The following is a 26,302-nucleotide window of genomic DNA, read 5'->3' as shown; positions in this document are numbered from 1 at the left end:
GACCAAAAATATCATCACAACTCCATCCTAGTACATGCCACCGCGTGGTCTGTGGTTGGACCATGGCACAGGTGAGAGTTTCCCACAGTGAAAGTCCAGACAATATTATCTTGATAATCATGTCCATCTCCAGGAAGGAGGTCCAAGTGGGATTCAGTAATCAGCTGCTGGAAGTCAACAGTCCTTTGGACAAGCATTCTCCGGTTGGCAGATGTCATTCCCAGACAGATGAACAGGTGTGGTCCCTTATATGGGCTTAGACAACACAGTGAAGCTCCGGGCTTCCTACACACTGTAGCTTAAACCACTGAACAATTTTTATACTTTCAGTTCATCTTTTATAGTATGAAGTGGTTGACTGCCAGCCACAATTTCTTACAGGCCTATCAGGAGCCATCACAGGCACTGTATGCCTGGAGTTTGATTCAACACCAGACACCATTCCGGTTTAACCAAAAGCTCCTACAGATAATTTGCACCCTCTGTGCAGGTTCGAGGCCTCATCAGGGGCAAATCATCCTGCCATAGCTTGCCCCTGACTGCAGTCAATCCCCTCCACCTCATGGAGTGATAGTGCAGGTATCTCTTGCCTCCATGCTATAAAAGTAACTATTTCTGCACCTAACTAGAATGTTACTAGTTCATCACAAGAAAATTGCAGGCATGATGCGAGCCAGAGCCCATAGGGAGGTCCACAAACATCAGTCCTTCCTTTGCAGTCTTGCCAACCAGCCTTTTAACATAAGACTTTTCTTCTGCGAGGCCCAGCACCTCACCCATGGTTCTTTCATGATCACATATGTTCTTGTGTAGACTCGTAAGCCAACGGGTTTATGTCATTTGTGGATTCCAAGTAATTCTTGCCACCTGCTGTAACACTACTGGGACAAAACAGATACAAATATGAGCACTGCAAAACAATGTCTGATCTTCACAAACATCACCAGTGTGACATGAACAGCACAGAAACGGATCACTCTATGCAGTGATGACCATTAGGCTTCAGGATGTTACAAGTTCTACAGTTTTCCATTGTCTTCTTTCCCCCCTTAATGACATGTCTGCCTCATCCCAGGAGGCAAAACCAAGCAAAATTGCAGACACTCTGCATACAGCAATCACATATTACCTTCACATCCTAAAGCCAGGGCTTAGCCTTAACCTTTAACACTGCTGCCAGAATAACTTGACAGCACACCGGTCAGGAATAGTATTCCAATCCTGATTGTTGCGTACCAGTAATACCAAACAAAGCATAACTATCTATTTTGTCATTCAAGATCCATGGCCTGCACTGAATAGGCTAATGCAGGAGTAGTCATGTCTGTAACCACTGTATCTTCCTGGACCCTGGCCAGACTCACTGAGAACCACAAATGATAAACAAGGACCACCTGACAGACATTGTGCATTACACGAATCACAACATCAGGTGTGGACAATAAGACACACAACAGACAGGTACACAATAACTGAATCATTACACCAGTTAGTAAGAGTTAGTAGACACAAATGAATCATGTTTAGGATATGTTTCCTTCCATGTAATAGTCGGGCTGGTCTTGTGCTGCGCAGCATTCACTGATCTCTGTCCAGAATTCTTGCTCATGATAAGCTTTCATCAAACATGCTGGAAGTCAGCGGGGTCCTGTGGGAGACAAAACACAAACAACCCCCCCCTTCCCATACTAACAACTTAATATCTACTTGAGGTGTCTGTTTGTGACCCCAACTCACACCTGCCCACCGCGTGAACTAAATGGCCACCGCGTGAACCGAAAATTACCACCACGTGAACCTAAATTAACATGGCTTTTAAACTTTCAGGAACCTAAACCCACAATGACTTTGAGGCTGGCAGCTGCTGTCTCACTGCCCCCACCAGGGCCATAAAACCCCATATCCACTAGCACCCTCAGGGGACAGAGTATTAACCTGTTCCACGCAGGTTAATTCAGAAGAGCATAACATACAGAGAGTCACAGCAACTAATTTTTATCAACAATCGTGAAAACAAAGCTCAGCTAATTCTCTAATTGACTTCTCTGTACAAAGCTTGTTCCTATAAATCCAACCTTCCCAGAAGGTACAGTTGGGTCTGGAAGAGGCCCTGCTGCTCTGCACCCTCAGAGGAGAAACCAGCTCCTGGGGGCTGCTGGATTCCATGGATTAGATGCTATTAGCCATGCCAACTTGACAAACATAACCATAAACTCCCTAAACAGGGCTTTCAACACAATAAGATCCCAAACATAGGCACAAATTAATCAATCAATGCTAAGTTCCAACTTTTTTTTTTTTCCTCTCCTCGTCAAATTCAATACTATTCTTAACCTTCTTCTCTAAATTTGACTATAACGTGTGCGAAGGCATCCAATTGCCCATGTGCACCCAGCACCTGGTGCTTGCTGGCCTAAATCTCAAAACACACTATATAAACAATTTTCCCTTTTCTAAAGTTACCAAAACCAAAAGTTATCTCCCTGCTACCTCAGCTGCTGAGGCTGCAGCTCTCCCTCTGCCCAGGGAGGGGAAGAGAAAAGGAGCTGCTTTTACTCTTCTTTTTTTTCCTCTTCTTGACTCACTACAGCTGCAAACTGCCACCTCCCCCGCCTCCGAAAAGGAGGGGGTAAAAAGCGGCCGAGAAAAGGAAAAAAAAGTCAGTATCTCTTTTTTTCCCTCTGCCCGCTGCAGTTTGCTGCTGGGCTCCTGTCAGCCCCCCTGTGCGAACTCCCAGTAAATTCAGTTAGAACACATCCTGGCGTGGCCCCGGGACGGAAAATGCCTGCCCCCCCTCCCCCGAGTTCTGGGCCTAAGAACCCATCCTGGCATGGAACCGGGGGGAAAGCCTGACCCCCCCCGGATCCCGGGCTTAAACACAGACCAGCGTGGCCCCAGGGAACTTTTACTTCTTCAGGTCCCGGTTTTAAAAACAGCCCGGCGCGTCCCCAGGGAAATGCTCCTTCCATGGGTCCCGGTTTTAAATACTGCCCGGCGCGTCCCTGGGGAAATGCTCCCTCCATGGGTCCCGGTTTTAAATACTGCCCGGCGCGTCCCCGGGGAAATGCCCCTTCCCCAGGTCCCGATTTTGCATACAGCCCAGCGCATCCCCAGGGAACTCCTACTGCCCCGGGTCCCGGTTTTTCGGCAAGCCCCCATCCGGCGTGGCCCTGCAGGAAATCCTTTCCTGACAGGTCCCGGATTTCTCAACAAGTATCCCAGAGCGCAGTGCAGCTCCACAGGGAAAAAACCTCTTCCCCCGGCAGCCCCAGAGACAGCAGCCCAGCACCAAACTTGCAACCAGCCAACCCTGCCACTCCCAGCACAGGGAGTCAGCTATATTCCGGAGCCTGGCCCCCTAGCCCAATTTCCTACAAAAAACAGCAGTTCACTCCACAGGCTGTGCATCCCACCTGCAAAGTCTACTTTGTCCTTGGCAACGGTGCGTTTCGTGTTCACTATCCCATCCTCGCCCCCAAAAATGTATTAGGGAGGGGTTCGAACATACTGAAGCCTGAAAACCATGGCACCATTGAAAGCTTAACAAAAATCAATATTTATTACCAAAAGGTGGCCAACAAAACGAACAAACCCAAAAGGGAGGAAGGAGGAGAGAAATAAGCCCCCAGTTCCCCAGCTGTTGCCCATAAAGTTCTCTTACTGACCTAGCAGGCCTATAATTACCCAGAGCAGAAGCTGCATCCTTGGAGAGTCAGTGAGTTCACAAACTGGCAGGTGTCCCCGCCAAAGGCAACGTTGTCCTTGGTGTGAAGTTAGCTCTCCCCAAGAAAGCACTATCTGCTTTTTATACAATTAACTGAGTGGCCACAGCCTCCCAGGAGTGGCCAGCACCGCCCAGCCCGAGGCCCTCAGTCCCACCCCCCGTTATGTCAGTGCCTCCCTTCTGTGCACGTGAGAACTTGGGAAATCCCCTCACACACACACAGTGTGCTTTGGGGGTCTTTCTTAATTGAGTCTGGGGCCGAGCCTTCCTCATCCTCCTCCTCAAACTCTCCTTCAAGCGACCTTGCAGGACAACTCGTCAATCACAGAATGCCAATTACAACAGTTTATACAAGAAGCTCTCTTCAAGGACAACTTTCCCGTTTATCAGGGCTTGTTTTCCCATAACTTGGCAGGGAAAGAGCAAAGCTTTCACAGGTGGCAGGGCCAAACACAGACCAAAAGTATCAGCATAAATTCACCCTGGTACAGGGGGTCAAACCTGTCCCGTGAAGTCCGAGCAGGTCCGGGCTGGGGGCAGAACAGGGCGCAGGAAACGAAGGCAAACGGGAACCAGCAAACAGCCAGATGAGCAGGCCGAGAACAAAAGGACCTCGGAGCCTCTCCAACACAGCCCTTGCCTGAGTTAAGGCCAAAGTGAAGGGCCTTGCCCTTTGCCCAGGAGAAAGCAAAAAACTCCACCCCCCCAGAGCCTTCTGAGGGCTCCCAACCTGCAATGTGGGCTGGGCCAGTTCCTTTGTGGGTGTGAGTCACCCAAGGCAAAGCCCCCTCCCCCATTCAACATCTTTCTTTTCCAGTGGGGCAGGGCAAAGAAAAATTCCTGCTTGGTTTTTCAGAACAAGTAAAGCTATGACAGGGATCCCCTCCCCCCTGCCCTCACTGCCCCCCAGTTACAGGGACTGGGGAGAACTGGGAAGCTTTACTGGGAACACTGGGAGCAGCTGGCTGGGGTCAGAATAAAAGCAGGGATGGGGGGGACACACGACCCCCCAAACTCAGCGTGGGGATGGACTGGGGGGGTCCCAGGGCCACGAGGAGGGGTTGCGGCCGCCAGCGGCTCAGGAGCTCTGTGGGGAGAGAAAAGGGGGTGAGAACAAAGGGGTTGGGGGGACAGGGGGGGCCCACAAGCTCTGGGAAAGGTGGGGACACGACCCCCATTTGGGGACCCCCCTTTACCTTCTCCCGCAGGTAGAAGCCGAGCCCCAGCGCCAGGAAGACCAAGCCCAAGACGAAGCCCCCGACCCCCACCAGGATCTTGCTGCGGACGGTGTCCGGTGGCATCTCTGGGGGGAGCCGGGGGGGTCAGCACCCCCAAAACCTCCTCCCACACACCCCCAGGCACCCCACAGAGCCCGGCCCACTCTCCCCCAGCCCACCCAGGGGTCCCTGAAACCTCCTGCCAGTCCCTTCCCAGCCCCTGCAGGGATCCCACCCAGCCCCTCCTGGCCCCTTTAGGACCCTCCAACCTCCCTCCCATCACCCCCAGCACCCCCCAAACTCCCTCCCAGTCGCCCCCAGTCGCCCCCGGGGCTGGGGGGGCCGGGCCGTACCCCAGTGCCGGCTGAGGGGGTGCTCCAGGCTGACGTGCTCCACCTGGCAGCTGTAGGTGACCCCGCGCCGGGGGGGGATTTCCAGCAGCACCAGCACCTGGTAGGTCCAGTCCCCGTTGGGGACCACGTCGGTGGCCACCACGTGCTCCGGCAGCTCCTGCCCATCCTGGAACCACCTCACCTGCACCGGTGCAGGGTAGAAATCCATCACGGAGCAGAGCAGGCGGCCGGGGCCGGGCTGGGAACTCGACGGCACCAGCGAGATGGACACGCTGGGGGGCACTGGGAGTGACGGGGAGACACTGGGCTGAGCTGGGGGGCACTGGGAGGGAGGGCAGAGGGCTTGGAGGGCTTTGGGAGGGACTGGAATGGCAGTGGGAGGGACTGGGATGGCAGTGGGAGGGACTGGGATGGCAGTGGGAGGGACTGGGAATAGAGTGGGGGAGAAGGGGCTTGGCTGGGGGGGCACTGGGGAGAGAGTTGGGAGATGTGGGAGTGAAGTGAGAACGACTGGGAATGGAGTGAGAGGGTCTGGGAGTGTAGTGAGAGGGTGTGGGAGTGACTGGGAAGGACTGGAAGTGACTGGTGTGGACTGGGAAGGAAGCGCTCGGGACTGGGAGGCTGAGTCCTGGGGAGGGAAGTCTTTGGTTTGGGTCTGCCTGGCAACTGGAGCGTCATCACAGAGACGCGCTGGGATTGGCTGAGGGGCGGGAGCTCGGTGGCCCCAGCGGGGTGGACACGCGGGGGGGCACTGGGAGAGACTGGGATGGACTGGGAGGGGCCAAAGGGCACGGGAATGGGCACAGGGAGGGCTAACGGGTCTGGGGTGATTCCCAGGGAAGGTTTGAGGGGCTCCAGGGTCATTCCCGGGGCAGGGTCCGAGTGGACCCGCTCTGCCCCTCGCTCACCTCTCCTCTCCACTGCAGGTAGAGTGTACACCTCGTAGTTGTGCCGGCAGAGCCAGTCCACCGCAGACCGTTTGTACTCCAGCAATTCTGGGTCGCTGTTTGCGTGCCTGGCCTGGATCTCCCCAAACGGGGTGTCCCCTACAAACACCCCCACATCGCTGTCGAAGTGCACGTACTGCTCCCGGTTGTAGATGTACCTGTCCACGTACCTCATCCGCTCGGTGCCGTTGATGAAGTGACACTCGCTCGGAGATGAAAACACGAACACCCCTGTGTGTGCAGGACACGGGTCAGGGGGTGCCCCGTCTCCCCCCATCATCCCACAGCCCCCTACAGCAGGCTGGGAGCTCAAGGGGCCACCCCGGACCCCCCTTTCCCACCCCCCTCTGCCCCACGGACGCCCCAGCACCGGCTCTTGGCTGGGAGGGAACCCCCTCATCAGCCCCCCGGGGATGGACAGGGGGGTTGGGGACCCCCCAGTGCCGATCCCACCCCCCCAGAGCCCCAGGGAACCGCTCCAGGGCTCAAGGGACACCCAGGGACCCCCAGGGCACCCCTCTGCCTGCTCTCCCACACCCTTTTGCCCCCCTCTCCCACCCCTGTCCCACCTGCCCCACAATCCCCAGACCCCCTGACCTTACTTTAGGGCTCCCACCCCCCTCCCACTCAGTCCGAGCCTTCCGACCCCCCTCGTCCTCACATTTTTGGGGCTCCCACCCCCTCTTTTCTTCTTTTCCCCCCTCTTTCCCACCCCCCCGCTCACCCGACAGCTCCTCGCCCGCAGCCGGGGGGGCTCCCAGCACCACCAGCACCGCCAGCACGGCCCCAGCTCCCCGCACACGCTCCATGCCCAGCGCCGGACAGCTGCTGACAGCCCAAAACCAGCCGGGCGGCGCCGTTTGGGGGATTTGGGGCGCGCTGGGCTTGGCTGAGGGCGCAGTTGGGGCCCTTTTTTCGAGGCGTCTTCCCGGCGACTGATGAGTCATCAGCGCGGCGCGCTGGGATTGGGCGCGGGCGGCGTGGGCGCTTTGGGATTGGCTGAGGGCCGTTGGGGGCCCCCGCGGCAGCCCCGGGGCTGGGGGGTTCGGGGGGTCCGTGGGCTGCGGGGGAAAGGGGAGGTCAGGTGAACCCAAAAATGGGCATCCAGGGAATGCAGAGAATTGGGAAGCTTTACTGGGAACATCGGGAGCATTCGGCTGGTGTCAGAACAAAAGCAGGTACAGTGGGACACACGACCCCCACAAAATCAGAGCGGGGATGTATTGGGGGGTCCAGGCGGGGCCCCCTCATCCCTCTAAGGACCCCCCCAAATCCCTTCTCAGCCTTTCCATTTACCCCCAAAGCCGCTCCCATCCCCAAAAGGCTCCCACAAAACTCCCTCCCAGTTGCCCCCAGGACTCACCAAAGCCCCCCTCAGCCCTCCCAGCACCCAACAACCTCCTTCTCAGCCTCTCCATCCCCCCCCAGACCCTTTCCCTTACCCCCCAAACTCCCAACCAGTTCTCCCCACAGCCCCCAGAGCCCCTCAGCCCCCTCCCAGTGTGCCCCCGGTGCTGGGGGAGCCGGGCCATACCCCAGTCCCAGTTGAGGGGGTGCTCCAGGCTGACGTGCTCCACCCGGCACCGGGGGGGATTTCCAGCATCCCCAGCACCTGGTAGGTCCAGTCCCCGTTGCCTCAAGAGAGCGCGGAGGAGAAGACTCCAGGCCAGGGGAGTGGATGAGATGAGATAAAGAGAGCAGGTCCTTTAGTGGAGCCTCAGGCCAGGGGAACACACACCACGTGCACCCCCCAGGCAGTGGCTCTGGGATTTTATAACAAGGTCCATCCAACCCCAGATCTCTCCACCCCCCACTTCTGCCCCGTTCTGCCCCCGACACGCCCCTTTGGGAATTGGCTTTGGGGTCTTTGGGACCCCTTCTTCCTCAGCTTCATCTTCACAGCACCCACAGTCCTTGGAGCTCCTCCAAAGTTCTGGGCTTGAAGGTGGCTGTGTCTGTGTGATGCATTCTGGTCCAGGTTTTTCTACAATTCTACCTTGAAAAGAAGACTAAACACGCTAACGGGATTTAGAGGGGTTGATATGGGATGGGGTAACAGGGTTGGGGATGTGCAAACATTATGCTACAGGGTAAGGGATAGAATGCAGCTACATTAAAATCTGCAATCACTACACCACTACTTCTAAAATCTACCAAAGTTAAAAATTCCAAAAAGCTCTGAGGCATCACACCTCTTCTTTTACAGTTCTAGCACAACTTTTTATAGGTCAATCATATTATATTATAGAGCTCCATTTCTATATTGGTTACATACACCTTTTATATATCTTTATATACCTTTTATATACCTTTATATACCTTTTATAAACCTTTTAACACCTTAATAAAATCCCAGGGATCTTGCTTGGAACTCCCCAGATCCAGGGACTGAGAGGATCTCCCTGAATAACACTTTCAGTGGGCACTGGAATCCTCAGGGTCCTGGAACCCCTGGAGCATCAACAGCTTTGTCCCTCCAAAGGGGGGCCCAATTTGTTTCCAATGGTTCAAGAATACAAAATAAACCAAATACCTGTTTCCAAAACCAAATCAACTTATAAGTCCAGAAATCACAAGTTAATATCCAAAATACCAGAAAGGATTTCTTCAAGATTCTTTCTTGAAGTACCCATAATACAAAAGAAAGCAAATACCTGTTTCCAAAACCAAATAAACCAAATACCAGTTCCAGAACCAAATAAACCAGTGAGTCCAGACTCCCAAATTAATATCCAAAATCATGGCTGGGCTTTGTGAATGAAGATTTGGGAAGGGCTCTGCCCACATTTGCTACAAGCACACTGGTGGCTAAAGAGGCCAATACGAGATAGACACGTCCAGTTGCAAAAGGCAGAGCAGAAAGACTCCTTGGATGGGATGGACAGGACACGGTTCTTTCTGCGTTGTCTTTTCTCCTCGATGCTGATCCTGCTGCGTTCTCAAAGGAAGCAGCAGCGTTAGAGATGGGGTGTCTCCAGACCTCCCGACTGGAGGCCAGAGTAGACCAGTGATGGAGATCAATATGGCCAAGGCTGAGATGTTGTTTCAGGCAGTCCTTGTATCTCCTCTTCGGGGCTCCTCTCTTGCGGCAACCGGTGGCAAGTTCACCACAGAGCACGATCTTAGGGAGGGGGTGGTTGGTCCTTCATCCTGGAGACGTGCCCTGCCCAGCACAGCTGTGTTCTCAGCAACATGGCCTCAATGCTTGTGACTGCTGCCTGTTCTAGAACAGATGGATTGGTCACATCATCTGACCAGTGGATGTTCAGGATTGTTCGGAGGCAGCGTTGATGGAAGCGTTCCAGGAGTCGCAGGTGGTGGCTGTAGATGACCCAGGATTCAGATCCATATAAGAGAGTAGACAACACTATGGCTCTGTAAACACTGATCTTGGTGCTTTTCTTCAGGTGTTTATTTTGCCATACTCTTTTATGGAGTTTTCCAAAGCTCTCCATGCCTTTGCTAACCTGTTGTCCATCTCTCCGTCAATCTCACCATCCGAGGAGATGAGGCTCCCTAGGTAATTAAACTGCTGGACTGATTTGAGCTCTGATTGGCCAATGGTGATGTGGAGATGATGGGGGACTTCCTGAGGTGCAGGTTGATGGAGAACTTCTGTTTTCTTTAAGCTGACTTCCAGCCCAAAGAGCTCAGCAGCATCTGCAAAGCAGGATGTTAAACGCTGCAGAGCTGCTTCTGTGTGAGCGACGAGGGCGGCGTCATCAGCATAAAGCAGCTCCTGGACAAGATGGTTTAAGGTCTTGGTGTGGGCCTTCAGTCGCCTGAGGTTGAAAGGGCTTCCATCAGTACGGTATCGGATGTAGATCCCGTCCTGATCATCGAGGTCTGCCGTGGCCCTTTGGAGCATCCTGCTGGAAAAGATTGTGAATAGGGTTGGTGCGAGAACGCAGCCTTGTTTCACACCATTGGTTATTAGAAAGGGCTCAGAAAGTGCATTGCCATATCTGACTTGGCCGTGCTGATCCTCATGGAGTGAGATGATCATTTTAAGGAACTTGGGGGACAACCTAAACGTTCCAAAATCTGCCACAGACCTTTTCTGCTCACAGTATTGAAAACCTTGGTGAGGTCAACAAAGGTTCCATAGAGACCTTTGTTCTGTTCCCTGCACTTCTCTTGCAGTTGTCTGAGAACAAATCCCATGTCTGTGGGACTCCTGTTGGCTCTGAAACCACACTGGCTTTCAGGGAGAATTCCTTCTGCTATAGTGGGTTTTAGTCTGTTCAAGAGTATTCTTGCCAGGATTTTGCCAGCAATGGAGAGCAGAGTAATACCCTGGTAATTTGAGCAGTCTGATTGTGCTGGTTTAAAAGTAAACCAGCAGGGGAAATGAAGTCAACTCAAAAGAGAGATTTTAAGTGAGAATAATAATTTAATAAAATAATACTATAAGTCTGATTATACAGACAAACAATTGGTTTTAACCCACAAAACCCAAATGTCTAACCCAGCACCCTGGGGCATGAACAGAGTGGTGTTTGTTGGGCCCCCTGAGCCCAAAGTAAAGGGAGAGGGAAAAAAACCCTGTTGGTGAGAGTGGTGGTGCAGTCTGGTCAAGAGTGGTGGTTGCAGTTTGGTTGAGAGTGGTGATCTTCAGTCTGGTTGACAGTGGTGGTCACAGTCTGATTGAAAAGTGGTGGTTGCAGTCTGGTTGGAGGGACATCGCTGACATCACAGAGAGAGCAGTGACATCACAGGGACAGCGGTGACATCACAGAGACATTGGTGACATCACAGGGACAGCAGTGACATCACAGAGACATTGGTGACATCACAGGGATAGCGGTGACATCACAGGGACATTGGTGACATCACAGGGATAGCGGTGACATCACAGGGACATTGGTGACATCACAGGGAAATCAGTGACATCACAGATGCAGTAGTGACATCATCGACACAACTGTGATATCACAGAGACATTGGTGACATGACAAGGACACTGGTGACATCACAGACACAGTGGTGACATCACAGAGACACCGGTGACATCACAAAGACAGCAGTGATGTCACAGGGACAGCAATGACATCACAGGGACAGAAATGACATCACAGAGAGAGCGATGACATCACAGACACATCGGTGACATCACAGGTATATCGATGACATCACAAAGACAACGGTGACATCACAGAGACAGTGGTGACATCACAGAGTCAACGGTGACATCACAAGCACAGCAGTGACATCACAGGGACAGCAGTGACATCACAGGGACAACGGTGACATCACAGGGACATCGGTGACATCACAGGGACGACAGTGAAATCACAGGGACATCGGTGACATCACAGTCACAGCAGTGACATCACAGGGACAGCAGTGACTGTTACGACCCGCCCCCAGGAAAAAGGCGGGGGGGTAACTCAGGTTTTATCAATAATTCTCTTGGGGTGGATTAAAGTGAAACGACACTGAATAATCGGTGTCTGAAAACATATTGACAAGGTTTATTTGAACAATTTTGTATCAACAGGTGTGCCAGCATTTTGGGGGCTGTCATATAACAAGGCCAACCTTTCGGGGGAGGAGAAAAATGCATAGGGGAGAGAAAGACAGGGTAAGAGTAAGGGAGAGCAAGAAAAAGGAAAAGATGAGAGTGGTAAAAACGTAAATAGTCACCGCCCACTGGATCCAGCCATGTAAAAAGCAATGGTCTGGATCCACAGGCGGTGGGGGGAGAAGAAGGAAAAATCCCCCCCAAACCCCCAAAGTCACCAGTCAATATCCATATCCTTTGCACCTCCCCAAGGCGGGGAGTTGTTTCCATAGGGGGGTGTCCCCCTTTTTGGCGCGGAGTTCATGTGGAGGGCGTGGTAAACTCGGCTCTTCCCGCCTTTTGGGGGCTTGACATCTTCTGCACTGGAGGAGGGGGGATGGGCCCAGCTGCCCATCAGAAAGTCAAAAGCCTGCAGAAGTCTCTTAGAATGCAGAAATCATTAACTGTTCCAGTCTCTGACACTCCCCCAGACCAGCGCTCGTGGGGAGATCTCTGCTCTCAACCTCCAGCAGTGACCTTGGGGGGTCCCCAGCCAAGGCAGGAATCTCCACACACCCCCAAGAAGGGTTCTGTTGGAAGAACCTGCCCCTGGGAAAGGGGACTGGCCCTTTCTGGTAGAAACCCATGGACTGACAGTCCTTGGACTCCAGGGGTTCCCTCATCATCAGGGGCTTCATTTGGGGTGAAACCAGTCTGGGGTCCAACATCTCCTGCCTTGGCCTGGCCCCCTCTCAGCTCAGCACTGACCCCTTTGCAAATGGGGCATTGTCTTGGTGCCATTGCAGGGGGATGTCCTGCCCCAGTGTCCCAGTGTTCCTTTAATTCCCAGAGGCCCTGCAGTGTCCCAGTGGCCCCTTGATTCCATGACCTTCGGAAACACCTCAGGGTTCCTTTGGTTCCATGAGGCCCCCATGTCCCAAAGGCCCCTGGATTCCAGGAATTCCGCAGTGTCACAAGGTTCCTTTTTTTCCATGGGGCCCTGCAGTGTCCCAGTTGTGCCTTGATTCCAGGAGTATCCAAATTCTCCCGGGGTTCCTTTGGTCTCAGGAGGTCCCGCTCGAAGGCTTCACACAAAATCAGCATTTTTATCCAATCTTCAGCTGGGATTAAATGCATATTCAAGTGATTACAACATCTATCGATGCATATTAATAACAGGCGGAGTAGAGGTGGAGCTCAGGCGGGGCTTGGGGCGGTATTTCTCTTGGCCCTCAATCCTGAGGGTACTTCCACTCTTCCTCCATGGCTCTGGGGGCTTCAACTCATCTTCCTCAGCTTGACCTTCCTTCTCTTCCATTCTTCTTGACCCGCTCACTGAAGCTTGGAAAAAGCCCTGGCTCCCGGCCTATTCCTCCTATTCCAATGTCTCCCTGATCCTGCTGTCTCTCTAATTTATCCCCTCGAGGCCTAGGACATGTTCCTGCACTATTCTCTGAAGCTTTGCTCCAGTCAGTAGAACAGAACGAGCACAGATGGTCTTGGATGTTGGTAGCTTGTTAGCAGGCCCCAATTTCTGAGTTAACTCTTTAGGGCCTGGCCTCCTGTTTCCCCAGGGACACAGCCCGGGCCCGGCTGTTCCCATTCCCATTCCACGGGTTTGCATTCCTGTTCCAGGTGTTCCCATCCCGTTCTAGTTGTTCCCATCCCATTCCAGGTGTCCCCATTCCCATTCCAGGTGTTCCCATTCCCATTCCATGTGTTCCCATTCCCATTCCATGTGTTCCAATTCCCTTTCCAGGTGTTCCATCCCATTCTAGGTGTCTCCATTCCCATTCCTATTGTCCCTCCTCCCATTCCAGGTGTTCCCATCCCACCTCTGTTTTCCCTATTCCCATTCCAGGTGTTCCCATTCTCATTCCAGGTGTCCCCATTCCAATTCCTGGTGTCCCCAGTCTGCTCCCAATGTTCCCATTCCAATTCCAGGTGTTCCCATTCCAATCCCAGGTGATCCCATTCCCATTCCTGGTGTCCCCAACCTGCTCCCGATGTTCCCATTCCCATTCCCAATGTTCCCATTCCCATTCCAGGTGTCCCCATTCCCATTCCTGGTGTCCCTATTCCCATTCCAGGTGTTTCCATTCCCATTCCAGGTGTTCCCATTCCCATTCCTGGTGTTTCCATTCCCATTCCTGGTGTCCCCATTCCCACTCCAGGTGTTCCTATTCCCATTCCAGGTGTTCCCATTCCAGGTGTCTCCATTCCAATTCCAGGTGTCCCCATTTCCATTCCTGGTGTTCCCATTTCCAATCCAGGTGTTAGTATTCCCATTCCCGGTGTTCCCATTCCCATTCCTGGTGTCCCCATTCCCATTCCAGATGTTCCTAATCCCATTCCAGGTGTTTCCATTCCAGGTGTCTCCATTCCAGTTCCAGGTGTTCCCATTCCCATTCCTGGTGTCCCCATTTCCATTCCAGATGTTCCCATTCCCATTCCAGGTGTTCCTTCCCCATTCCAGGTGTCCCCATTTCCATTTCTGCTGCCCCCATTCCCATTCCTAGTGTCCCCAGTCTGTTCCTAATGTCCCCATTCCCATTCCAGGTGTTCCCATTTCCATTCCTGGTGTTCCCATCCCATTGCTATTGTCCCCATCCCATTCCTGATGTCCCCATTCCCATTCCAGGCATTCTCATTCCCATTCCAGCTCTTCCATCCCATTCTAGGGGTCACCGCTGTCATTTCCCCTGCTGGTTTACCTTTAAACCAGCACACCAGGGCTGTGCCCAACGGGGGTCCCTGTGGATCATCCAACGCGGGTCCTCCCATGGCTGATGGAGTTGGAGCAGCGGCCGAAGCTCTTCCCGCAGTCGGGGCACTCGGGGCTTCTCTTACCGGTGGGTCCGTTGGTGGGAGGTCAAGGCAGAGCTGTCCCTGAAGCTCTTCCCACACTCCCCACACTTGTGAGGCCTCTCCCTGATGTGGATGCGAAGGTGGGTGTAGAGGGTGGAGCTGTCCCACATTCCCTACACGTGTAGGGCTGTTCCCCAGTGTGGATGTGCTGGTGGCTGAGCAGCTTGGTGCTTGTGCTGAAGCTCTTCCCACATTCCAAGCACTTGTAGGGCCATTCCCTGGTGTGGATGCAACGGTGTTTGCAAAGGCTGGAGCTGTCCCTGAAGCTCTTCCCACACTCCGCACACGTGTAGGGCCGTTCCCACTGTGGATCATCTGATGGTGGAACAGGTTGGAGCTCTGACTGAAGCTCTTCCCACATTCCTCACACGTGAAGTGCCTTTCCCCAGTGTGGATCATCTGGTGTCGCAGCAGGGCGGAGATCTGTTTGAAACTCTTCCCACATTCCCCACACGTGTAGGGCCGTTCCCCACTGTGGATGCGACGGTGGTTGCGGAGGGTGGAGCGGTCATTGAAACTCTTCCCACACTCCCCACACGTGTAGGGTCGCTCCCCAGTGTGGACAAGCTGGTGCCTCAGGAGGTTGAATTTCTTGCTGAAGCTCTTCCCACATTCCAAACACCTGAAGGGCTTTTTCCTGCTGGGAGGCTGCTCAGGGACCACCAGCTCGCAGCTCCGCCTCAAGCTCCGGCCGCCTTCCCGGCACACGCTGGCTCTTTCCTCCTCACAGCCCCCTGGGCTGGCTTTGGAGCCCCTCCTGCGGGGACATCTCCGGCCCTTTTCCTCCCCGCTGCCTTCCTGCGCCGGGGAGCCCTTCAAAACGGCCTCTCCCACCAGGCTCTGCCGGGGGGATTTGTCCTCCGCGCTCTCCGGCCTCACCTCGGGGCCTGGGGCAGGAACCAACAAGGACACGCAGGGGATTTGCCTCCGGCCCACAGGGAAGCCCAAGGACATCCCCCCAACTCCGGCCCCGGCAGGACGGCCACAAAAGACAAAAGACCCACCCAAAGGGGCACTGACTTCCTCCTCACCTGCCTGGGGGGCCCAAGGCATCTTCCTCTTCCTCGCAGCCTCCTCCTCCATCCGCCCAAGCTTTGGGAAGCAGAAATCCTGATGGGGGGGAAAACAAGGGGTGAGCGCGTTGCCTTGGGGGTTCCTCCTGCCCAAGTCCAGCTCTAGGACTCACCGGGCATCCTGTGTCCATAAAAACCCCCAAAACAACAACATTCAGCCCAAAATCCCCTCCCAGGAGTTCCCCCTCTCTGCTCTCTGGGGTTAGGGGGGTCCCCCCTGTCTGGCCTGATGGCACTTCTGCCTGCATTGGGGGTCCCCCTTCTCTGGGCTGCCGGGGGTCCCGCGGCTCCAGGGGGTTCCCACTCTCCGGGGTCCCCTTTAGTGTTGCCAGGGGGGTCCCAGGGCTCACTTCTCCCCACTCTGCCTCCCGGGGCCGGCCGGCCCTCCTCTCTCGGCTCCCACCCTCGCAAACCTCTTGGCGCTCTCGGCTCCCACCCCGCCTCAAGGCCCCCCCTCCTCTCCACACTCCAAGGCCTTCCCCCTCTCCGGGACCCCCGCTTAAGGGGCCCGGCGCTCCCTCTCTGCTCCCCCCCCTCCAGCATTCCGGGGGTCCCCCAGCTCCGGGATCGCCCCTCTCCGCTCTCCCCACTCCGCGGCTACCGGGGTTCCCCCCCGGCTCTCACGGGGGCCCCCAAACCGCTCTCGCCCCCCCCGCCATTGCCCAGCGACCGCCAGGACCTTTTGGCTGCTCTTCTTTGTGCTCCCGCTCGGCTCCTCCCTCGGCTGGGCCGCCGCTTTTGGCGGGTTTCCTCCTCCGGGATCCGCCCCCTGCAGCCCTTCCCCCCCTGGACCAGCCCCCTTGGGCCTCCCTTGGGCCCCCCTTGGGCCCCCCTTGGGCCCCCCTTGCCCAATAAGTCTGATTATACAGACAAGCAATTGGTTTTAACCCACAAAACCCAAATGTATAACCCAGCACCCTGGGGCATGAACAAAGTGGTTTTCCTTGGCCCCCCCCCGAGTCCAAAGTAAAGGGAGAGGGGAAAAAAACCTGCTGGTGGGAGAGCTGTTGCAGTCTGGTCAGAAGTGGTGATTGCAGTCCAGTTGAGGGTGGTGGTCTCAGTCTGGTTGAGAGTGGTGAGCTGCAGCCTTCCTCTGGATCCCACGAGTGGTGGAAAGGTTCTGAAACTCCAGGTTTATATATTCTCCAGTTCAGGCAGGAATGGTCAGTGATTCCCTCAGAGCGGGGAATTCCATAAAAGGATGCTTAGTTCTTCCCTCAGAGCGGGGAATTCCATAAAAGGATGCTTAGTTCGTTCCCTCAGAGCGGGGAATTCCATAAAAGGATATGAGAATTCTCAGAGCGGGGAATTCCATAAAAGGGTATGAGGACAGGGACACCCCCCCCACCTCGCAGGCCCCCTCCCCCCCCGACAACAGTTCCTGGGAAAATGGCATGGAAGGCCATAGAATACACACTTTTGGGCTACACCCATCCAGTGAGGAATCGGTCCCAGCTGTTCTAACTAGGACACTGTGTCCGTCATCGCTGCCATCATCATCATCATCGGCCTCGTGGCAGTCGGTGTCTGGAAGCTCCGATCCGGTAACTCCCGGGATGGGGGTCGGCAAGGGGCACGGATCCGCCCGGCAGCATTCCGGGGATCCTGTGCCACGGGTGCTGATCCCACTTTCTTTCCATAGGGAAATAGGAATAGAGACATTGGGGACAGGGATGGGGACATTAGGGACATTAGGGATGGGGACACTGGGAGCAGGTTGGGGACAGCAGGAATGGGCATGGGAACTCCAGGAATGGGAATGGGGACATTGGGAGCAGGTTGGAGTCACCAGGAATGGGAATTAGTACACCGGGAATGGGAATGGGGACATGGGAGACCAGGATAGGGATAGTGGGGACAGGAACAGAGACACTGGGAGCAGGTTGGCACAGTAGGAAGTGGGAATGGGGACAGGGATGGGAACCCCAGGAACTGGAATGGGGACAGGGATGGGAACCCCAGGAATGGGAATGGGGACAGGGATGGGAACCCCAGGAATGGGAATGGGGATAGGGATGGGAACCCCAGGAATGGGAATAGGGACAGGGTTGGGAACGTGTCTCTCCAGGAGTTGGTTCAATCCAAAGGTGGGTCCCTGGCTCGAGGCCACGGGAAGCCCCTTCTTTGGGAATGTCTGGGAACCAGGTGTCAGAGGTTTGAAAAGAGGTGTTGGAATTGTTTCCCAGTGTCCCCCCATTCCCATCTGTGTCTCCCGGGATGGGGTGGGTTGGAGCGGAGCCGCAGGCGCTGGGCAGGGGCAGTGGGGGGAGGGCGGCTCTCGGGGACACCGCGGTGGCCGCGGGGAGGGCGGGGGGTCCTTTGTTCGGGGGCTTTTGGGGTTTGTCCGGGACCGGACAGAGCGGGAGCTGATTTTGGCCACCTTGTTCTCTTTTCCTGAGAGGAAGTTTTTTCCCCATGGGACACCTCGTGGAGAACGACCGAGAGAGAGAGAGAGAGCCCGACCCATCTGGGAGCGAGGTGTTCTGCTTTGGGGACTGCCCTGGGAAAAGGGACTCCTTCACTGCTGGCTGCGAGCACACGGGGCTGAGAGAGCTTTGAACTGCCGGGACAGTTTCTCCCCCCCACCTGGGGATTTGGGACTTTGTTTTGTCTTGTTTAACTAAGACCCAGTGCCCTCAGGGGGAGGAGGAGGAAAGGAGACCAAGAGGTACCGTGGCCACTCAAACTGCAGAGGAACAACCTGTGCCAGTAGCAGCTGCCCCTCTACAGAAGAAATCCAAGACCAAATCAGCTCAGTTAGTGAGGGATGAAGGGGAAGCAGAGCCCTCAGAACAGGAGCAAGAGGCAGGGCCAGAGATAATCACCAGATCCCCATCCCAGGCTGAGCTGTGAGAGATGTGAAAAGATTTCAGCCTCCAGCTGGGAGAGCCCCTGCTGACCTGGCTGCTCCAGTGCTGGGATATCATGGCCCAGCATATGGAACTAGGTGGGAGTGCAGCCAAGCAACTGGGATCCCTGTCCTGGGATGTTGGGATTGACCAGGGGAGTGGGAAGAGGACAGACAGGGGATGAGAGCTGGGTACAGGCTTGGGAATTGCCAGGAGGGCTTTTGAAAGGAGCGTAGGGGAAAGGGATGTCTAAGAACAAGTCTCTCAGGAGAGGGAAGCAGAGAGGCTGAGTTTTGACCCCAGCACAAGGGTCTGCAGGGCAGAGCAGAGAATATGCCCACAGAAGATTCTTGTGCGTCCGTCTTTGCAGTTCTGACAGGCACTTCTTGTCACAGCCTGTCCTCTCCATTCCAGAATGGGCCCTGGCAACCAAAGAACCAACGCCCTACAACCCCAAAGTGAAGCCCCACCTTTGTGCCATGGGCCCCTTTGTGATGTCACAGCCTGTCCTCTCCATTCTGGAATAGCCCCTGGAAACCAAAGAACCAACACCTCACACCCCCACAGTGCAGCCCCACCTGTCTGCCACGGGACTCTTTGGGATGTCACGGCCTTTCCCCCAGGAAAGAAAGCCTGGAACCTTTGGGTTTCACATGCAGTTGGGGGGCCACCCTGGGCACTCCACGGGCAGCAAGAGCTTTCTGTCCTGGCCCTTTTTGTCTGGCAGGAATCTTCAGCTGTGTTCAGTTTGGGCAGTCAGACTGGCAATTTCAGCGCAGGGCTCCTGCAAGTGAACGACAGCCCTTCCCTCCAGGAAAGAAACCCCTTACCCTCGGTCTCTTCTCCTGTTCCTTAAAACACAACCTGCAGGGGAGCTTTCTGGGACCTCTTCTCTTGGGAATTGGGAAGACAGACCCACTCCCATGTTTAACACCTCAGGCAAAACCACCCTTTGAACACCTTTCCCAACCCTCCCCAACCTTTCCCAAAGCCCAGATTTTACAGGTGTCCTGTAATTCTGGCCCAATCTCACCCAAGCCCACAAACCATGACAGAAACCTCTCAGCCTCACGCTGCACCCTTCCCATTGCTGTGCCTTATGTGCAGGCAAAAGGCCTTAAAATCAAGTACCCAAAATTCATGGCCTGTTCTTTTTCCCACAAAAGAAGGCATGGTGAACTCTCCAGACCAGGGAATTGGAAGATCTCCCCAAAACTCCTTTGGTACACGCTGCAGGGCCAACGATTCCTCTGCTCTGCCCTGTCGGCGCTGCTTTGTCTCATCTGGGTCCCCAGAAACCGTCAGCGAAAGCCGGGGAATAAATCTCTGAGCAGTTGGTTGGGTTCCAGAGGTGACCCTACTTCATTTTGTGCTTAAGGGACACAGGAATTGCTCTCTAACACCTGTACATCAGTTCTCAAAACTTTAAACTCTTTTTACATTTTAGCAGACAAAAGAATTCCTGTCCCTGGGCTTACCAGTTCTCTGAAGGAATTCTTATTCTCTCTTCTATTGGCTCTTGATTTCTCACTTTGCATGATGCTTAGTCCACAGTTTTTGTCCTTTTCTTGTCTTTTCCCTAGATAGGGAGAGTCTCAGTAACTGCTGTGTTAGTTTTGTCTTCGTCTCTGGTTTCTCTAAGGGTCTTGGTGGTTTAGAAATTCTGCCTTCTTGGTGTCCAGGTCTCAAAAATAGATTTCTCTGCCAGGTCTCTGACCACTGAAATACGGCAGGCCTTAAACTTTTACTTTGTTTTTCTAACAAATGGCCATGGCCCAGAACTTGTCCATCATCCATTGTCTCTTGCCCCCATTCAATCTCCTGCCAGCAGTTTCTCCCCACTGCTGGGTGGGCTCCTTTGTCAAGCACTAGAACTTGTTGGGTAACAGGCCCAGTCCTGTTGCCTATTTTTCGTGGGGATCTGCAGGAGGGCATTGAGTCTTCCAGGAGCAAATTGGCAGAGGACCCCAAGCTGGCTTGCAGTGTGGATGTGCTGGAGGGTAGGAAGGCTGTGCAGAGGGACCTGGACAGGCTGGACTTCTGGGCCAAGACCGTGGGTGGAGAGAAGGGCAATGGAGCTGGGCAAGGGTCTGCAGTGCATGGCCTGTGAGGAGCAGCTGAGGGAGCTGGGCTTCTCCAGCCTGGAGAAGAGGAGGCTCGGGGCTGACCTTCTCCCTGTCCACAACTTCCTGCTCCTTCTCCGAGGCAACAGGCAATAGGACAAGAGGACAGGAGGACCTGCCTGTCAGGGGCTGTTTGTCAGGGACAGGAGCAGGACTTTTTGGAGAGAAAGAGGGATTAGGTATTGAAATGGGCTGCCCAGGGAGGTGGTGCCCAGGGAGGTGGTGGAGTCAGCGTCCCTGGAGGTGTTTAAGCAAAGACTGGCCATGGCACTGAGTGCCGTGCTCTGCTTGACGTGCTGGGGATGGGGCGTAGGCTGGACGCCGGTTGATCTCACAAGTCTCTGCCAAGCTCAGGGACTCTGGGCTTCTGTGCCACCCCAGCCTTTGGGGACAGCGTGCTGGTGGCTCAGAGGCTCCGTCCTTGCCTTGCCTTGCCCATCTCCTGGCTGCCAGGCAAGGGCCTTGTGACATCAGAGCCTCTGTGGAACAGCGCGGGGGCTGAAAAGTGTCAGTGCTGCGTCCCCGTGCCCAGAGCCTGGGCAGAAGTCGGCTGGCAGGGACGGGCAGAGACTGTGCAGAGGTGTCAGCTCGTCCCGCAGCAGCACCATGCCCAGCCAGGGCATCTCCTGGCTCCTCAGGCTCTCGGTGCTCCTGCTCTTGCCTGGCCCACTGGAGCCTTGCAGCCGTGCCACAGGTGCCATTGCTGAGAACCGGGGTTTGCCTTGGATGGCCCCTTGCCAGAAAAGGCAGGAGAGGCTGGAGAGAGGGGAAGGAGGGGGGTCAGGCCGCTGGGATGGTGCCGGCGGGCCGTGAGCCCGAAGCCAGCAAGGCCTTGGGCCCACCCGGTGTCAGGGGAGGACTGAGAGCCCCCAGGGAGGAGGAAAGCTGGGCAGGCCCCAAGGCTCCTGGGCCTCTTCCTTGGCAGCCCTTTGGCCAAGGCCCCCAGGCAGAGGTGGGGCTCAGCCCCTGCCCAGCAATGGGGCACAGGCTGAGCCCCAGGGACACCAGACCCAGGCGGCCTGAGCTCTTCTTCCTGCAGCGTCTGCCTGGGGCAGCCCAGCCAGGCCTGAGTCTCTGCAGGAGAGGCCAAGCCCAGCCAGAGAGGGCTCAGCCCTCTGAGGCTGCACTCACTGCAAAGGGAACAAAACATTGGCCCAGAGGACATCCTGCCCCCAAATGGAGAACTGGAAAGGTCAAGAATAAAAAAGTCACCCCCCTCCATTGTTCAAGAAATGTTCAGACCTCTTTCCTAAAAGCATCCAGGACTCAGGTCACCCAGTTTTCTCTCTGACAAGGCTTTGCAGGGGCTGCTTGGGAAAGGGAAGCCCTGGGGCCCCAGTGCAGATGGTGGGGCTGCACTCTGGGGGGGTCGGCCTTTGGCTCTTGGCTTCCAGGGGCCCCCAGGAGTCAGTGAGCCGGGCTGGGGACGAGGGGCAGGACTGGCTGGAATTGCCTCTGGGGCCTGGCCCAGAAAATGGAAGTGTCCCCATGGGGGCAGCTGGAAAGGGCCCAGGAAGGAAATGCTGCCCCAGCGCAGGCTGTGGCAGTGGGGAGTGTGCAGGGGGAGGAGGCTGGGCCAGAGCAGGGCTGGGCAAGAAGGGCCAAGCCGCGGGTGGGTTCTCCCCCGGCCCCCAGGGCCCAGCCCCTGATGGGAGGGCCTTGGGCAGGGCCTGGGGCGACTGCAGGAACCTCCGAGGCAGCCCAAGGGCCGTGCTTTTGGCAGCTGGGTTGACAGGCCCAGCTCTCTGCAAGAGAAGTTGAGGGCTCTGAGCCAGAGAGGGAATGAGAGCCGGGTCCAGGCTTGGGAATGGCCGGGAGGGGAAAGGGATGTCTAAGAACAAGTCCCTCAGGAGAGGGAAGCAGAGAGGCTGTGTTTTGACCCCAGCACAAGGGTCTGCAGGGCAGAGCAGAGAATATCCCCCACGTGAGATTGTTGTGCATCCCTCCTTGCAGTTGTGACAGGCACTTCTCTCAAAGGTCGTTCTGTGAGCGTCTTCTTGTTCTTTCCAGGTGGGATGCAAGCGGTGGGGGGCCTTTGGCACCGGAGGGATGACGAGCAAGGTGAGCATTTTCCTGCCAGTCTGAATCAGATGTTAATTCTGGTGGGCTGTATCCTTGGTGAATCTAAGCACATCCCTTGGCATTTGGGTTTTTTCCGGGTGGTTCGCAACCTGAGAAGCATCAGCAGAGTGGGAAGGAGGTCCCTGCAGTCAGAGGTCAGTGTAAAGGAAGCTGAGAGGGGAGCTTTGGTGAGAATGTTGCCCTCTGAGGGGATCCGTCAGTGTGTGCCTTCCCTGGGGGATTTCTTTGCAGTGGCCGTGCCTATTGCCAGGGGAGCAGAGCCACAGGCCCAGGAGCCGAGCGACAAGGTCAGGTGCTCTTGTGCTGGCCTGGTGGGCAAGGGCAGGGGATTGCAGGGCTCAGCAATGAAGCATTTCCCTCTTCTCTTTGGAGGGAATGTTGCACTCTGAGGGCATCCATCAGTTTGTGCCTTTGCCTCTGTGATGCTGAAAAACCCAGTCCGAAGAACTGCTCAGAGACTTTGGATCTTTGAGCAGCAAAGGGATTTATTGCCGACGTTGGCAGCGAGCGTGGTTCGCACCACAGAGAACTTGGTCGAGAGTTTCCCACAATATCGGGGTTGTATACAATTTTCATAAATGATTAAATATGATAAATCATATTCATCTGATCACAACATCTATCTATGCATATTAATAATGGGCAAAGCTCGGGCGGAGCTCAGGCAGAGCTTCCCTTGGCCCTCAGTTCTGGGAGGGGTTTAGGTGAGTCTGGGGTCTCTGCTCCTCTCCATCAGTTCCCAGTGTCCCCATCCTGGTCCCTCATGTTTCCACTCCATTCCTGGTGTTCCCATTCCCAGTGTTCCTGTTCCCATTCCCAGTGTTCCCATCCCATTCCTGATGTCCCCATTCCCAGTCCCTGGTGTCTCCAACTTGCTGCCAATGTCCCCGTTCCCTTTCCTGGTGTTGCCATCCCAGTTCCTGCTCTCCCCAGGCTGCTCCCAGTGTCCCCAGTAGTCCTCCAGGTCCCCATTCCCATTCCTGGTGTCCCCATTCCCATTCCTGATGTTCCCATCCCAGCTCTGTTTTCCGCATTCCCATTTCCGTGTGTCCCCATTCCCAGTTCCTGCTGTCCCCAACCTGCTCCCTATGTCTCCATTGCTATTCCTGGTGTCCCCACCCCATTCCTGATGACCCCAGCCTGTTCCCATGTCCCCAACCTTCTCCTGGTCATCCCATCCTGCTCCTGGTGTCCCCATCCCTTTCCCCATTGTCTCCTGGTGTTCCCATTTCCATTCCTGATGTCTGCAGCCTACTCCCAGTGTCCCCATCCCTGTCCCCAATGTCCCCATTCCAGCCCCCCTGTCCCCATTCCCATTCCTGGTTCCCACAGAGGAACTGCCGGATGCCGGAGGAGGAGCCAGGATTTATTGCCCAAAGCAGGAGATTTTCACACCCAAATTAAAGCCTCAGAAATAATTGTGGTCCTGGGTTTCACACAGGAAAAAGCAGGAAGTTGATCTATTGGGAAGAGCCACAGGGGGGCCGGGGTGGGTGGGAGCAGCGGGATGAGCTCTGCCAGCAGCTCCTGCCTTTCCACAGGGAGAGGGAAGGGGTGGATCCAGCTCTGGGATCGCTCAGGCTGTGATTCCTGCTGGGATGAGAGCGGGGAAAGGAGTCACAATGTCCCTGTTCCCATCCCAGGGGATGGAGCCGGCTGTGGAGCCCAGGGAGAGTAGGAACTGCTCCGGATTCCCACCTGATCCTGCTCTGTCCATCCCACCCCAATCCCACTCCATCCATCCCACCCCAATCCCACTCCAGAATCCAGCCCTGATCCCAGTCCACAATTCCACCTGATCCCACTCTGGAATCCTGCCCTGAGCTGCAATCCCCTTCCAATCCCGCTCCAGCCATTAGGCCCCCATTCCCCTCTGGAATCCCGGCATCCATCCTGGGATCCCTGCACAGAGGATCTGGATCCACACACGCTGCTGGGACTCACTGGTGGGCGCGGGGTCGTATCCATTCCCCTCCCTCTTCCCTATGGAAAGAAAGTGGGATCAGCACCCGTGGCACAGGATCCCCGGAATGCTGCCGGGCGGATCCGTGCCCCTTGCCGACCCCCATCCCGGGAGTTACCGGATCGGAGCTTCCAGACACCGACTGCCACGAGGCCGATGATGATGATGATGGCAGCGATGACGGACACAGTGTCCTAGTTAGAACAGCTGGGACCGATTCCTCACTGGATGGGTGTAGCCCAAAAGTGTGTATTCTATGGCCTTCCATGCCATTTTCCCAGGAACTGTTGTCCGGGGATAGGCGGGGGGGCCTGCGAGGTGTGTTGGGTACTCCAGTCCCCATATCCTTTTATGGAATTCCCTGCTCTGAGAATCCTCATATCCTTTTATGGAATTCCCCGCTCTGAGGGAAGAACTAAGCATCCTTTTATGGAATTCCCCGCTCTGAGGGAATCACTGACCATTCCTGCCTGAACTGGAGAATATATAAACCTGGAGTTTCAGAACCTTTCCACCACTCGTGGGATCCAGAGGAAGGCTGCAGCTCACCACTCTCAACCAGACTGAGACCACCACCCTCAACTGGACTGCAATCACCACTTCTGACCAGACTGCAACAGCTCTCCCACCAGCAGGTTTTTTTCCCCTCTCCCTTTACTTTGGACTCGGGGGGGGGCCAAGGAAAACCACTTTGTTCATGCCCCAGGGTGCTGGGTTATACATTTGGGTTTTGTGGGTTAAAACCAATTGCTTGTCTCTATAATCAGACTTATTGGGCAAGGGGGGCCCAAGGGGGGCCCAAGGGGGGCCCAAGGGAGGCCCAAGGGGGCTGGTCCAGGGGGGGAAGGGCTGCAGGGGGCGGATCCCGGAGGAGGAAACCCGCCAAAAGCGGCGGCCCAGCCGAGGGAGGAGCCGAGCGGGAGCACAAAGAAGAGCAGCCAAAAGGTCCTGGCGGTCGCTGGGCAATGGCGGGGGGGGCGAGAGCGGTTTGGGGGCCCCCGTGAGAGCCGGGGGGGAACCCCGGTAGCCGCGGAGTGGGGAGAGCGGAGAGGGGCGATCCCGGAGCTGGGGGACCCCCGGAATGCTGGAGGGGGGGGAGCAGAGAGGGAGCGCCGGGCCCCTTAAGCGGGGGTCCCGGAGAGGGGGAAGGCCTTGGAGTGTGGAGAGGAGGGGGGGCCTTGAGGCGGGGGGGGAGCCGAGAGCGCCAAGAGGTTTGCGAGGGTGGGAGCCGAGAGAGGAGGGCCGGCCGGCCCCGGGAGGCAGAGTGGGGAGAAGTGAGCCCTGGGACCCCCCTGGCAACACTAAAGGGGACCCCGGAGAGTGGGAACCCCCCGGAGCCGCGGGACCCCCGGCAGCCCGGAGAAGGGGGACCCCCAATGCAGGCAGAAGTGCCATCAGGGCAGACAGTGGGGACCCCCCTAACCCCAGAGAGCAGAGAGAGGGAATTTTGGGAGGGGATCTTGGACTGAATGTTGGTGTTTTGGGGGGTTTTTATGGACACAAGTTGCCCGGTGAGTCCTAGAGCTGGACTTGGGCAGGAGGAACCCCCAAGGCAACGCGCTCACCCCTTGTTTTTACCCCCCCATCAGGATTTCTGCTT

At 55.7% G+C, this 26,302-nt stretch overlaps 1 protein-coding gene and 1 long non-coding RNA gene across 2 annotated transcripts; both read right to left on the bottom strand.

Annotated features, from left to right (window-relative positions):
• Window positions 1-4,802: 4,802 nt before the first annotated feature.
• LOC108640537 (class II histocompatibility antigen, B-L beta chain-like) lies at window positions 4,803-7,095 on the bottom strand. Its single transcript, XM_018077345.3, has 5 exons — window positions 6,966-7,095; window positions 6,203-6,472; window positions 5,295-5,576; window positions 4,921-5,027; window positions 4,803-4,811 (listed from the first exon to the last, which is right to left on the bottom strand). Exons 1-5 carry the CDS (start codon window positions 7,048-7,050, stop codon window positions 4,803-4,805), a joined length of 753 nt encoding a protein of 250 aa, XP_017932834.2. The 5' UTR covers window positions 7,051-7,095.
• A 17,199-nt stretch (window positions 7,096-24,294) lies between these two features.
• LOC115308118 lies at window positions 24,295-24,892 on the bottom strand. The gene is made up of 3 exons (XR_003916446.1): window positions 24,821-24,892; window positions 24,684-24,722; window positions 24,295-24,332 (listed from the first exon to the last, which is right to left on the bottom strand). It is a non-coding gene; the product is annotated as an uncharacterized LOC115308118 (long non-coding RNA).
• Between the last annotated feature and the right edge of the window lie 1,410 nt (window positions 24,893-26,302).

The sequence above is a fragment of the Manacus vitellinus genome, unplaced genomic scaffold, assembly GCF_001715985.3.
Source record: "Manacus vitellinus isolate BGI_N305 unplaced genomic scaffold, ASM171598v3 ctg7180002429761_pilon, whole genome shotgun sequence".
In the NCBI taxonomy this organism is placed as follows: Eukaryota; Metazoa; Chordata; class Aves; order Passeriformes; family Pipridae; genus Manacus; species Manacus vitellinus.
This window is presented reverse-complemented; position numbering and strand designations above follow the sequence as displayed.

Coding starts and splice junctions, on each gene's coding strand:
- LOC108640537 (XM_018077345.3), bottom strand. CDS start 7,050: ATGGAGCGTGTGCGGGGAGCTGGGGCCGTGCTGGCGGTGCTGGTGGTG. Junction 6,473..6,965: donor TGCGGGCGAGGAGCTGTCGG/GTGAGCGGGGGG, acceptor CTGCACACACAG/GGGTGTTCGTGTTTTCATCT. Junction 5,028..5,294: donor CCCCCTCAGCCGGCACTGGG/GTACGGCCCGGC, acceptor GGCTCCCCCCAG/AGATGCCACCGGACACCGTC.